At 40.8% G+C, this 13,023-nt stretch overlaps 1 protein-coding gene and 1 long non-coding RNA gene across 4 annotated transcripts in view; one reads left to right on the top strand and one right to left on the bottom strand.

The window, feature by feature from the left end:
• thsd7ab (thrombospondin, type I, domain containing 7Ab) overlaps positions 1-12,556 on the bottom strand; it is a 203,216-nt gene extending 190,660 nt beyond the window's left edge. Inside the window, exon 1 of one of the 3 annotated variants that reach the window (XM_028011976.1) lies at positions 11,673-12,556. In XM_028011976.1, coding sequence (XP_027867777.1) covers positions 11,673-11,820 — 148 coding nt within the window. In that variant the 5' untranslated portion in view covers positions 11,821-12,556. The remainder of the gene's footprint in view (positions 1-11,672) is intronic. The other 2 variants (XM_028011963.1, XM_028011971.1) reach the window with 2 other exon arrangements.
• On the top strand, positions 6,378-7,197 carry LOC114141507 (uncharacterized). The gene is made up of 3 exons (XR_003594861.1): positions 6,378-6,437; positions 6,520-6,576; positions 6,745-7,197. It is a non-coding gene; the product is annotated as an uncharacterized LOC114141507 (long non-coding RNA).
• Positions 12,557-13,023: the final 467 nt, after the last annotated feature.

The following is a 13,023-nucleotide window of genomic DNA, read 5'->3' as shown; positions in this document are numbered from 1 at the left end:
CAAACTTTTCAAGCAGAAGTTATTAGGAGCTTTAACCTCCACTTTTCTAACTTCCTTTAGCTTCTACCTGTGCAACAATAAAGCTAACAGGTCCATAAACAGGATCAATAAGTAGAGATGTTTTACAACAGTATATTAAGGCCAGTGTAGATTTAAAAATTTCAGAATAATTTAATAAATTTTAGAATTTTTCAGAATAAAACAAGGAAATTTCTGAGGTCCAAAAGTCCAAAACCTGCGAGGAAAAGCTCAGAAATGTTGAGATTGATCTCAGAAAAAAAACAAGAGTTTCAAAAGTTGAATTTTGGACTTCTGATATTCAGAAATCTTCCAGAAGTCAAAAACTTTCGACGTTTAATATTACAAAACCTCCAACTATATATATGCTGATCACAACACATTTCATATGTCTGTGTCAAAACTTAAACAAAATCTGCTACAATAACTTAAACTGTCCAAAATATGAGGCTTTTGGTTCCATATAAGTTAGGATTATGACTTTACTAGATCAGACTAAACCCCACAGTTAATCAAACAGTCCTAAGTATTATTATGAACTACATCAGTTTATTACCAACTTTAAAAAAAGAATCAAAGTATTGGGTAATGCCAGTATTGTTTTTCTTGTATGTATTTTTGGTTTTTAATACAATTCTCTTATCTCTACCCTTTTCGTCAAAGCACTTTAAATTACCTCGTCTGTGAATGGCGCTATACAAATAAACCCGTCTTGCCTAATGTTAGGTGCCCTTTTAAAGAAATAAATAGAAAAAAATTAACTGAAATCGGGCATAGCAGAGCAAACACCGGACTGTCAGAGTGGGAGATAAAGGAGTGGGAAAGGTGGTGCAGGATAGACGGGAGGATATTTACTTCAATCTCTTCTGGTTTATTAGAATAGCATCTGAGAAGGCAGCAGGGGCTCTTTCAGCTAAATGTCACTGCTTTATTCGATGAAACCGCCATTTCTCTCAGCCCACTGAAGCCGGGTGGTTGAACTCTCGGGGAGTCAAGGGCCTGTCGTGAATGCCACTCCCTGACCGCGACTGCGCTCGGGTCTCCGTTCGAAACGAAACATTAAAAGTAAATTCATTAAAAGAAATGCTGTTTGGATTGATTTTGTGGCACTGGTTAGGCGCACTTTATTTCTTTTATGCCTTTTCTCAGAGTGATTTTGTATGGAGTTTTGTATGCGTGCTAGTCAAGGCAAGTTTATTTTTATAGCACTTTTTATGGCAGTTTAAAGTGTTTTACATCATAAAAACATAAAATCATGCAGTCACCAATAGCTGACATTACATCTAGTAATAAACCCATTAATGTCATTAATACACATCAAATATGTTGATCAATGTTCCACTTATTACTAATCAAAGGTGGATTTTTAGCCTTGATTTAAAGGAACTCAGTGTTTCAGCATCTTTGCAGTTTTCTGGAGGTTTATTCCAGATTTGTGATACATAGAAGCTGAACGCTGCTTCTGAATGTTTGGTTCTGGGTCTGGTATACAGAGTACCCCAGAACCAGAAGACTTTGAGTGGTCTCGATGCCTGATACAATCAGATGTGGGCAGAGTACCAAAAATGAACTCAAGTAAGAGTAGCAGTACTTCAAAGTATTTTTATTCAAGTAAAATTAGAAAGTAGACGTCCAAGAAATGACTCGCGTAAAAGTAAAATATTTGGTAAAAATTCTACTCAAGTACTAAGAAACGGATCAAATTATCAATCATTTAATATTTAAAAATTATAAAATCAGACAAACCAAAGTATAAAGTTATGTGGAAATTTTGGTATTTTAAGGACAAAAATTACAATTCACATAAGAAACAAAAATAACAAAATCAGGCAAAAGATTTTTTTTTCCCAAATCAGTTTCTTTCAATAACAAAACGTATGAAACTTTAACAAAAACAGCAGGTGGTGAGTTTTTGGTTAAAACATGTTTGTTTTTATTCAGCCGATAAGGAAACCTGAAATTTTATACAAGAGTAGAAATACTTCATAATAAACTTACTCAAGAAAATGTAAAAAAAAAAAAAATACTCCTAAAAGTAAATTTATTTTCAAAATAGTTTCTCAAGTAAATGTAATTAGTTACTACCCAACTCTGGATACAATGACAGCAGATATTTAATGTATTGTGGTGTTAAACCGTTCAGTGATTTATAAACTAACAGCTGTATTTTATAGTTTATTCTCTGAGCTACAAGGAGCCGGTGTAGGGACTTTAGAACTGGGTTATGTGCTCCATGTTCCTGGTTTTAGTCAGAATGCCAGAAGCAGCATTCTGGATCAGTTGCAGCTGGAGGATTTATTTATTTAGACACAATGTGACTAAAGATAAACACATGGATGAGTTTCTCTAGATCTCGCCACCACATTAGTCCTCCAATTCTGGAAATGTTGTTCAGGTGATAGAAGGCCGACTTTGTAACTGTCTTTATGTGGCTCTGAAGGTTCAGAACCAGACTTCGGGCCTGATCTGATAATAACTGAAGCTGTTTGCTGTCTCTATATTGTTCCAAAGGTAATCCTTTCCGTTTTGTTCCTGTTCGTCAGGAGAAAGTTAACCATGCATTGATTCATTCTCAAAATGATTTCTTAAGAAAACTTACTGAAAGTACTTTAATCTCAGCTAAAAAAATCATTTAATGGCAACATGTGTCAGAATGGATTTATGGATCATAATCAGGACGCAACAGTATCTCTGCATCATAAATCTACCACTGATCTGCTTACTTGACTCAAGCTGTGACCGTCTGGGAAAAAAAAGAAGTTGTAGCCCAGATAGAGTGCTGCATCTAAAATTCGTTATGAGCCATGGGAATATATTGTGGAATAAGGCAGTGGGAATCCTCTTATGTGAGTCTAAATAAAGTTTTTTGGATGAAGTGTAATCTCTAATCCTGCCATCCTTCCTATATCAGTAATAGCCAGGTCTTATCGTAAGCACTGCCATTTAGATTAAACAAACTGCTGCATCTCTTTGGCATCTTTCTCTGCACAATGGATGGGCAATTTCAAAAAAAGGGCAGTCGTCTGGCGTGGAGGCAAAGCAGAGTAATATCTCCAAAGCCACAAAATACATCAGTGTGGGTCAAAGCTGACGTATTTTTTTGCTCTGCCCGCTTTTAAATCCAAGTGCGACGTCATGTTCTTGGCCAGCTGTGTTATTTCTGCAGCAGTGACACCGCATGGCAGAGATCTAGCGCTCGAGTTGCACACATTCCTTTTCCTCTGGGAGTAAAAGTAAAAATAGTGCAAACACCAACCACAGACACAAAACATGTGCGAAGCTTCAGTTCCAAATCCAGACCAACTTAAAACAGGAAAACAAAAACAAAGCAGGCGTGCCGAATTAGAATAAAACCCACCGGCTGACAATGCCACGGAAATTCCCAAGGAAATTTTCTTAATTTATATGCATGGCCTAAATTTGTTGCCTGTTGCTAAGGACCTTAACCAGCATCTGGCCAATTACAGTGCAGACTCTTGTTTGCCTTTACGTGCGATGTTAATTAGGGTCAGAAAGGGTCACGATGCAGTGCACTTACTAAAATGAGGCGGGGGAATCTCCAAGGGACATTCTCATTTGGGATGACGCCAGTTACTTTCCGGTTGCGCTGCCTGTTGGGCGAGCTCAATGAAACAGTCTGGCAGGAGGCAGGTTAGCAGGCATTAGCACACAGCTATTTAAGGAAAAGGATTTCAAAGGCACGAAGAGAAGGAACCACTAATTCATGCACACGCGCATGCTGCAGTAGGATTGGGACAAACCCGTGTCCTATGCAGATGAAACCACATGTTTACATACAGAACATACAGACAATGCCTCTACATACTTTGTGAAGATGTTGGCTGAAGCTTGAAAGACAGTCATAATCCACAGTGAAACAAATCCTGTACAGACACTGACTTACTAAGCTTCCTTGAACAGGTTAGGATTGGTCTATGGTCCATACAAAACATGTTCATTAAATTTTTTTGCTTAAAGTCATTCTTAGATAATGAGGTTTTAGTCTGGTCAGCTGACTTCCTTTCTCCTGTTTTAGGGCATGTTGTCCCTTTAAATCCAAATAAGCTGCTGCTGGCCACGCCCCCAACTCAAAGTTTACACTCACACATGAAAATGGCTGCAAGCATACATCTTTGAAAGGCAAAAGTGGAACCTCCTGCACAACCAACAAGAATGCAGCAAGTGGGTTTCAAAATGGTAAGACAAGAATACGTTTGTCTTTTCCAGCAGCCATTGTACAGAAGAAAAAAAGCTCGCCAAATGTCAAGGAGTTTTTTGACCATTTTCAAGTAGTATGATCTTAATAATGCAAGAACATGTTTTCAAAGCTCAATAAACGTTAAATACTAAAGAACATTTAACACTGGAACTGGAAGACGTTCTAAATATCAAAAATAAATAAACAAAACAACAGAAACAACAAATAAAACAAATTAGGAAGTCTCTGTAAACAAACAAATACGCCCTTCAAATAAATGGCTAGTTAAGACCAAAACACCAGACTGAAGACTTTTGTCATCTAGTTTCTGGTAGAAAAAGAGAAAAACCATAAATCATGCAAATGGAAATTATTTTAATTCATCATGCAATTAATTGATTGCTTATTGCTACAGGCCTATTCACAATATTCACTTTTTTAATTTGTACTTTTATCTTATTGGCAAATGCAAAAAGCTTGTAAAGTTTAGTCTGATTTGTTGACGGTAAGAGTAAAAGTTAATAGTTTCTTGATATAAGTATCCAGCTTCAAACGAATTCAAAAGCTCTAGAAAAAAAAAGTTTCCTTAATTAGTCCAAAGCACCCACCAAAGATCAATACCACACTCAAGTATCCATTCATCTCAGAGCTTTTCTGTTTAAACTCTGCTTGTTTGGCGTGTTTGTTTACAACAATCAGTTTGGCTCAAGGCACTTTGCCACATAATGACCTTGCCATGCTGTATTGAACTTGTGAACCCGTCAAACCTGCTCTCCTTCAATTTCCTGGATGGCCTCTTCAGCGAGGCTGCCGTAATGGAAGGTGATTGTGTGAGAGCAGCTATCAACCCTCCACGCCTGTGACATCCTTCACTGCTGGAGCCGCTGCGAAGGGAGGAATGCATTCGGCTAACGATGGCCTGTCAGTCCCGCTCGGCCCGGTCCCGGTCCCGCGCCTTTAAAAGTGACATCAGCCGGCCGCGCTGACACACAGCAGCGAGTTTGTGGTGCAGAATACAACAGGCGTTGCTACCTACTGGACTTACTCGATGCGAGGGCGACAGTGCTAACCGTCACACTGCTCTGTCACACCGGAGAAATACAACATACTAACAAAACACTGGAAGATTGACTGAGACCCACAAATAAACTGGAGGGAAGAAAACACAGAAAAAACCAGACACATTTCAGGAAACAAAATTATTATTAAACCTCATAAATCACGGTTGGCATGCTGTTTATTTCTGTTTCTCAGCCAGAGCATATTACAATTTAGTAACTTTGATATTCTGGAAGTTATTCTGCTCCTCAAGTTTTAAAAAAATTAATCAAATTCAAAAATGCTGAAAGTAAATGCTACTGTCTATTAATTAAGATTCTTCAGAGTTATTTGTAGATGATGATGGCTGTTGGCAGGAAAGATCTCCTGTAGCAGTCTGTACTGCACTAAATCTGAAGAAGCCTCTGACTGAAGATACTCTGTGTTCCCAAGACAGTCTCCTGAAGAGGATGATCAGATTTTATTGATCCTATGAGGAATCCTTCTTTGATTGGTCATCTCCAGAGGTTCCACAGTCGTCCCCAGAGCAGATCCAGAACAGAACCAGTCCTCTGTCAGGCTGTTAAGCCTTCTTAGGTCCCTGGTTCTGATGCTTCGGGCCCAACAGATGACGACAGAAGAGATGACGCTCTCAATTGATTATAGGCGAAAAACAACCATATTAATATCAGATATCGGCCCAAATTTAGATATCGGTGCATTCCTAAACATATCGCTGTGAAAACCATGTTTCACTTACACATAAATTATGAATGCGCCTGAAATTGTGTCAGGATTTACAGTTTCCTTTACCAAACTTTTAGACATTCATCCATTCACATAAGAAAAAAAATTATAATTTGTAAGACGGTATGAGCAGGTGACTCAACAGGCCTAAAATTAGCAAGTGTAACCAGGATAATTTTTCTATATTAGATGTAGTTTAGTTATTTTATTTTCTATTTTGTTAAATCTAATTTTATTTTGTTTTATTTAAAGATCTAATTTAAAAAATCCTCCTTTGTTTTACTTTTTCGACACTAACCGGGCGAGAGCAGGGTTGTTCTCGTGAGGGTTTAACGTCATGTGACAGCTGCACGTCAGTCCTAAATTGACAGCCACCGCTTATATTGCTGCTAAATCGCACCTTGGGTAGCAGACGCTGTGGGACTTTGACGTGCAGGTAGGCTTGGGTGTTGTTCCCAAAGCGGTTTTGCTTTTGAATGTCGATTATACATCAATCGTATACCTCTGTTAAATTACAGACATATGGTCGCTCATCTGAACGCTGAAACGATCTCTGTTTGTCAAAAGAGGAACTGGTAAGTGTTGCTCGGGAGCTAGAATGCTAGCGCTAGCCTCCCAGCCTGTGATTACACACCTACATAAAAACACATTTGGATTGAAATTGCATGTAATTATGTAGGCTCAGATTCGATTATTAAGAAATGCATGTACATGTACATTGATTGTCGGGCCTGTTTTCGCAGGCCAGGTGTGTTCCAGATCCCACCCCCGCTCGGAGTAACTGAAGGATCTGGGACACATTAAGAATTGTCTGGTTTTTGTATACTGACCGGACTGGCGAGCTAACCATAGCGGATTCAGAAAGTCACCCATAATCTGAGGAAACATCTCCAAACCGGAAGGGAAATTCAACCAACCACTTCACAGCTGGAACTAAATGACTATTTTTGTTTTTCCCTTCCGTCACCGACAGAGACCTCCTTGGTTTAAGGAACTGGACTTTAAAGCTGTGAAACAATTTGTATATATTGTAAATATAAATACACCTCATTGATTTTGCACTCTCCAGTTGTATGTGTCTTGCAATTTGCCACTACCTCCAGTAGACGAACCTGGAACCTAGGTTTTCACTTAGAGTGACGTTGATTTGGGTTTTTTTAATAATCTTAAAATGTAACTCGGGTTACACAAGGCAAAAAGTGATCTAATGGATGAAGACGAGAGGCGGGATTGGACTAGCTCCTCCTGAGGCTGGAGGTGACTCATGCATAATCTGGAAAATCCCAATCCCAAGAAAGATTACGCGCCTGCTTTCTAGAAGGGTGAGTAACGACAAAGAGTCAGCAGATCAGAAGGCGGGTCGACCTGGCAGGTGAAAAGTCACCTGCTGATGATGAGGCCAGCCGGTTTTATGAAGGTGGAGTTATTGTTTTAAGCCTCAGTTACACCCTGAAGAACTCAGAGGTTCAACACAACATGTTTGCTCGAATACACCAGAGACAGGCGCTGTAATTGCTTTGCCAGGTTTGAGCCGTCAGGAATTCCCATCTGCCTTGAGACAAACTAATCGCACCAACAGCAGAGTCTAATAAAGCATCAACATCACAAACGACAGATGATCCGGCTGTATGTGGATTTACTGGGGAATCTCAAAGTAGAACTGAGAAGGTAATACATTTCACCAATTAGGCTTATTTATAGGTTAATTGCACAGTTTTGTTAATTGTGGGTTACAGGTAAACTGGGAGTTTCTTAAAATTAGAATATTGCACTCTGATACAGAAATGTCAGCCAAGTGAAAGTTTGTTGAGGTACTATAAAATATATCCACTCCATAGCACTTCTGCATGAAAAACTGCGTCAGTGCAGCATGGCATGGAGGCAATTAATCTGTCAGTGTTGTGTTGTTAAAGGGGAAGTATTACATACAGCTCTTGAAAAAATTAAGAGGCTACTTAAAATGATCAGTTTCTAGATTTTACTGAGAAAAAAACTAAATCTGAGAACATATAGGTATATTTTTGAGTAAAATGAACATTGATTTTTTAGTCCATGAACTACTGAAAACATGTCTCTCAAATTCCAAGCAAAAATGTAGTATTTATTTGCAGAAAATGAGAAATGGTCAAAATAAGAAAAGATTTAGTGCTTTCAAACCTCAAATAATGCAAAGAAAACAAGTTCATGTTCATTTAGAAACAATACTGATGTTTTAACTCAAAGATTTCAGGAATCAATATTTGGTGGAATAACCGGCAGGAGGTCTCCAACGGGGTTCAGTGCAGTGGGCTCTTCATTTTTGCCATAGCTGTATTTTTCAGGCACATTGTGCCAATTTATATTATAGCACAATCAAGTAGCTATGTTACCTTCTGTTGTTATAAAAACGCTGTATAAATCAAACATGACTTACAAGAAATTCGACTCCTTGAACTTGGGCCTCTGTCTCTTCAAGAAGCTCCTTCGATTTCCGACACTATGCCTTCAGGATGTTATGACCACATCACTTCTCTTTTAACCCTTTAACAATATTTATTTTTAGCAGCGTTTTACTGAGAAGTAGCTCGTATGATGAGCTCGGCTGATGCCAGTTCCACAAGGTGCTAATTGCTGCTGGCTAGTCTAAAGGAGCTGAGCGTGGAAGTGATGCTCTGAAAGGAGGCGCTCAGTGTGATCAGATGCTTTGCACTTCTGAAGGGTTGCCGTGAGAGATTCAAGGATTTCTCAAACAGGTACAAAAGAGTCAAGGAAACACTCCAGGTGTGTTTTAATAACATGAAGTAAAGCTTAAAACAGTACATTTTAATAAGTATGACCTCTTTAAGGAAGTCCAGGCTGCCTTAGTTTATCTCCATTGGCTTCGGTATCCAATCTTCTCTTGAAAATGCTCTATAGGTTTTCAACTGGAATCTGATCTGGCGTGTTTTAGCCAAACACAGAGACACCACGACCATTTAATCAGTTATTGGTACTTTCGGGATTGTGGGCAGCATCTTCATAAAAGCTCACCAGCAACAGGAAGCAGTTAGTGCTCTAAAACATCCTGAAAGATGGCTGACTTCCAACATGACATTATCACTAACTTTATAAACATCACACCGGACCTCCTCACACGAATTCAATTCTGTGCCGCTCCACTTTCTCTTTAAATTCTGATCTTGATTTCCAAATAAAATACAAAATTAACCTTTATCTGTAAAGGAAAACTTCAGATAAGCAACATTTTCGCCTCAACACAAACATCCGACACTTTCTCTGGCTCAGGGTGACCCAACTCCAGAAATAAGGACTGTGACAGTTGTTGCCAATTTCCTGGATGTGTCTGTGTTTTGAACCTCCAGCTGCAGTCTCCACATTGTGAAAGGCTGCGGTCATAACTGTTGCTTGTGCACTTTTTTCCCCCGATCATGTTTAATTCCTCCACTAAATTTTCCAACAATATGCCGGCTGAGATATATCATTTTAAAGAGCCAGCTTCATTAGCGATGGACTTGTGCAGCTTACCCTTCCTCTGGAGAGTGTCGGTGACCGTGAAAGGGAAAACTGTCAAGTCTGCAGTCTTCGCCAACACTGTGTAGGCCACAACATTTCCCTATTAAATATTCTAAATTACATAGGAAGTGAATGAACGTGTAGCGAATCTAAATTTCATATTTTGACCTGAACTTACTGAAACAAGTGAAGTTTCCAGTTTTTGAGACCTAACTTGGTAGCATACAGCAGTACTTATTAGATCCATTGACATTATGGTGTGACAGTGTAAGCACAGCTAACAGAAAAGGTTTCTTTCAAATTTCATCATATTCCCCTGTTTCGTTATCTAGAGAATATGACAGTGGGAGAGAAACAGTAATATGCAATTAGATGCAGAGGAGGAGGTGCAGAGACAGAGCCCGACTGTCAGGAAGTGACACGAAGAAAAATGGTGCGGGAATCTGAATGCGAGGAACTCCCAGCAAGGCCCCCGGAAGAACTGCGGCGCACCATTAACATCATCATCATCATCATTACTTTCATCATCGTTACTTCCAGCCTCGTGTTTTTTTTTTTTATTCCTTCAGAAAAAAGAAATCCCTTGCGAGCCTCTTGTCTCCATCAGCCTCATTTGAATAGCAAAAAGGCAGCACTGACCTGTCTCGCCTTCCAAAACAGACGCCTCATATTTTCACAGAAAGCAATAAAAGCAGAAGCAGGGCCCAATTCCCCACAGTTTTCAAGACAGGGGGCAGTATTTCAGCTAAACTCATCAATATGCAAAACATCAGAGCATATCTTGCCACGAGAATTTCCTCCACTGCACCCTCTAAAGATGTGCATAAACATCACATTTTTCCCTCCTTCCTCTTAAACAAGCCTCCTTTGGCGTAGAGGATGTATGCAAATGCTGCACAAACATAATCACATTTTGATGAAAAGCAATGGGATTCTAAGCAGCAAATTGCCCTGTGTGATTTTAATACTCTGCAGGCAATTGTCAAACCGAGAGAGGCACAGAGAGAAAAACTCTGGGGCTGGAATCAATGCGCTACCTTTTATTTGCAAAGAGGTGAACAAAGTCCCAACACTGGATTACATTTCAAAGCACAGAGCCTAGAGCTTTCCAGTGTGGGAGCACAGAGAGGTGGTGTAGCGTGGGAGAGAGGCATAATCATTATGACCTAACGGCAGGGTGGATGTGGGTTAAGGTGTCCTCTCTCTCCCACTTTCTCTGCCTGCAGTGCTCACTCTTCCTTCCTCTTTTTCCAACTTAGTTCCCTGGGCTGTCGTTCCTGGGTTGTTAAATCCCTACTCCTTTAATCTCCTTACTCAGCTACATCCTCTTTAAGGATGCACAACCGCCGAGGAGAGACGTGGGATATGTCATCTGGGGACTGTTGCTTAGCTAGGCAGGGCAGGACAAGTGGGCTTTGAGTTGGGCTAACATTGAGAAAACCTACCCTATGTGGTGAAAAGTTGAAACACAAGCAACCGTTGGTTTCAGAGTCGATAAAACATTCATTAATGTTTAATTTAGGTATTTAAAAATGCAGTTAAAACACTAATGATGTAAATATTTAGTGCATCCAGCTCTCTAGACAAGTGAAAGTAGTACCAGTCGTTCATGTCTTCACTGTAAAGCCAACAAACGTGCAGAGAAAGTCACCAATGCAATCAAAATCCATCCAGATTCTCCACCACACAGCATTGTGGGAAGAAGTACCCATCAGTCATCTCCAAGCTGTAGCTCACAGCACCAACATTTCAATAATGGTGCATCACCTGAGACTCTGGGAGATGAGTGTAATCCACTCAAAAATGGATCACAGCTTGCCCTGTATGCCACATGCTATTCTGCACGAGGATGCGGCTCTAATGTAGATTTCTGGGTCATCTTTCATCTGCGTGCGCTCCTTGAAGTTCAGCTGCATGGAGTCTGATAACTCCCATAGCAGATTTATGTGGCATCCAGAAGCTTTGTCTATCATTGCGGTTAAGTTGAGCGGGAAAACAATTCCTTAAACCCTTGTTTTTGTTTCCTGCTCCGTTCCTTGACACATATTTTCCGCAAATAATGAGCAGGGAGTGTGGGAGTTCACATATCTGCACACAACAATTCATCACACCCTCTCATGAACAGCCGATATGTAAATACAGACTTAAATTCAACGTGTAATTAGTGGGTTAGTGGTACCTGTTTCCCAGAAGTAGACAGACTTCCCATCGTCTGTATGCGAGTGAGCCTTCCAGAAACCACAGAACAGCAATGTCACCAAAAGGTACCAGCTCCCCCCTGTCCTTTTCCCGGGGGTCCCTCCTGCGCCCCGCCACCCCTGCCCCATGGTCCACCACAGGAGAAAAGTAAATCCACTCAGCTCGAAAGGTCAGCAAGCAGCAATGATGAAGAACAACCCAAACACACGAGTCCAGGAGGCGACGGGGAAGTGCAGCGGGCTTCGGTTTGAAGGAGAGGGTGTGATGAGGAGTGTGGGCGTGTACAATGGGAGAAATTATTGCGAAGGGTGTGAACGGCGGTCCTGCAGAAGTTGAGCTCCAGAACTTGTGATCTCGTGAAGGACAGAGGTGGTAGTTTCCTTCGTTAACTTGGCGGGACGTTCCCAGAAAGAAGGGGTCAGTTGTGGGGAGCGAGCCGCAGACGGATGGTGCAGCCGTCCTCCTCCATCGTACCCCGCTGACGCCGGTGCTGCCTCTGTCCTCTGGCTGCGGAGCAGTGACAGCGGATGAGTGTCTGCAGTGTTGTTCGCCTTCCTCCCTCCCCTCTTACTCTCTCTCTTCCTCTCCCATTCGCTCACTTATTCCCCGTGCCACCCTGCATTTCCAATTCCAGTTTTTTCCTCTTTATTTTCCTCCCCTCATCTCGTTTCATCTCTTTTCATTTTCTCATTGTTTTTCTACTCAGCATTTCAAACATGCTCACTTCTCACTTTTTTTCCCTCTTGCTCTCCACCGCATGCAGGATGGATACTCCCACTCTTCTGCTAACACTCGTCTTCCCACGTGCGGAGTGTGGAGAGGGTGACTGGAGACCAGCAGGGCTTGCGCTGGTCGGAGGAGCTCCTGCAGAGCTCCAGGGATCAGAGAGGCAACGAGACAAGATGGGCTTAATGCAGAGCGGGGGAATGTGGGGGTGGGTGGGGGTGTGTGGAAACGGGGTAAAGCAAGGAGGAGCGAGACAGGAAAGCAGCGAGGGAGAGCGCGCAAGTAAGATGGAGTGGGGGTTATTGTGCTTGTGAGAGAAGAGGGTGTGAAAAGAGAAATGATGAGGAAAGAAAGGTGATAACAACGACTCAATCATGTTATATTAATATATTCTATTGAACAACTTTAGAGAAATTCAAATGATCTGGATATGTGTGAATATGAAATTCAGTAGCTGAATTTTCATGGACCTTATTGGGCAAAATGGATTATGATAATAAATTTGCAAAATGTGAAAAAAAAACTAAAAAATTTTTAACTAAGATGATGTGGAAACTGCAATGGAAACACTTTGTTCGCATCACACAAGTTATATGATAAACAAC

The sequence above is a fragment of the Xiphophorus couchianus genome, chromosome 3 (assembly GCF_001444195.1).
Source record: "Xiphophorus couchianus chromosome 3, X_couchianus-1.0, whole genome shotgun sequence".
NCBI classification, from domain to species: domain Eukaryota; kingdom Metazoa; phylum Chordata; class Actinopteri; order Cyprinodontiformes; family Poeciliidae; genus Xiphophorus; species Xiphophorus couchianus.
The sequence above is the reverse complement of the archived record's forward strand: the minus strand, read 5'-3'. Positions and strand labels throughout refer to the sequence as shown.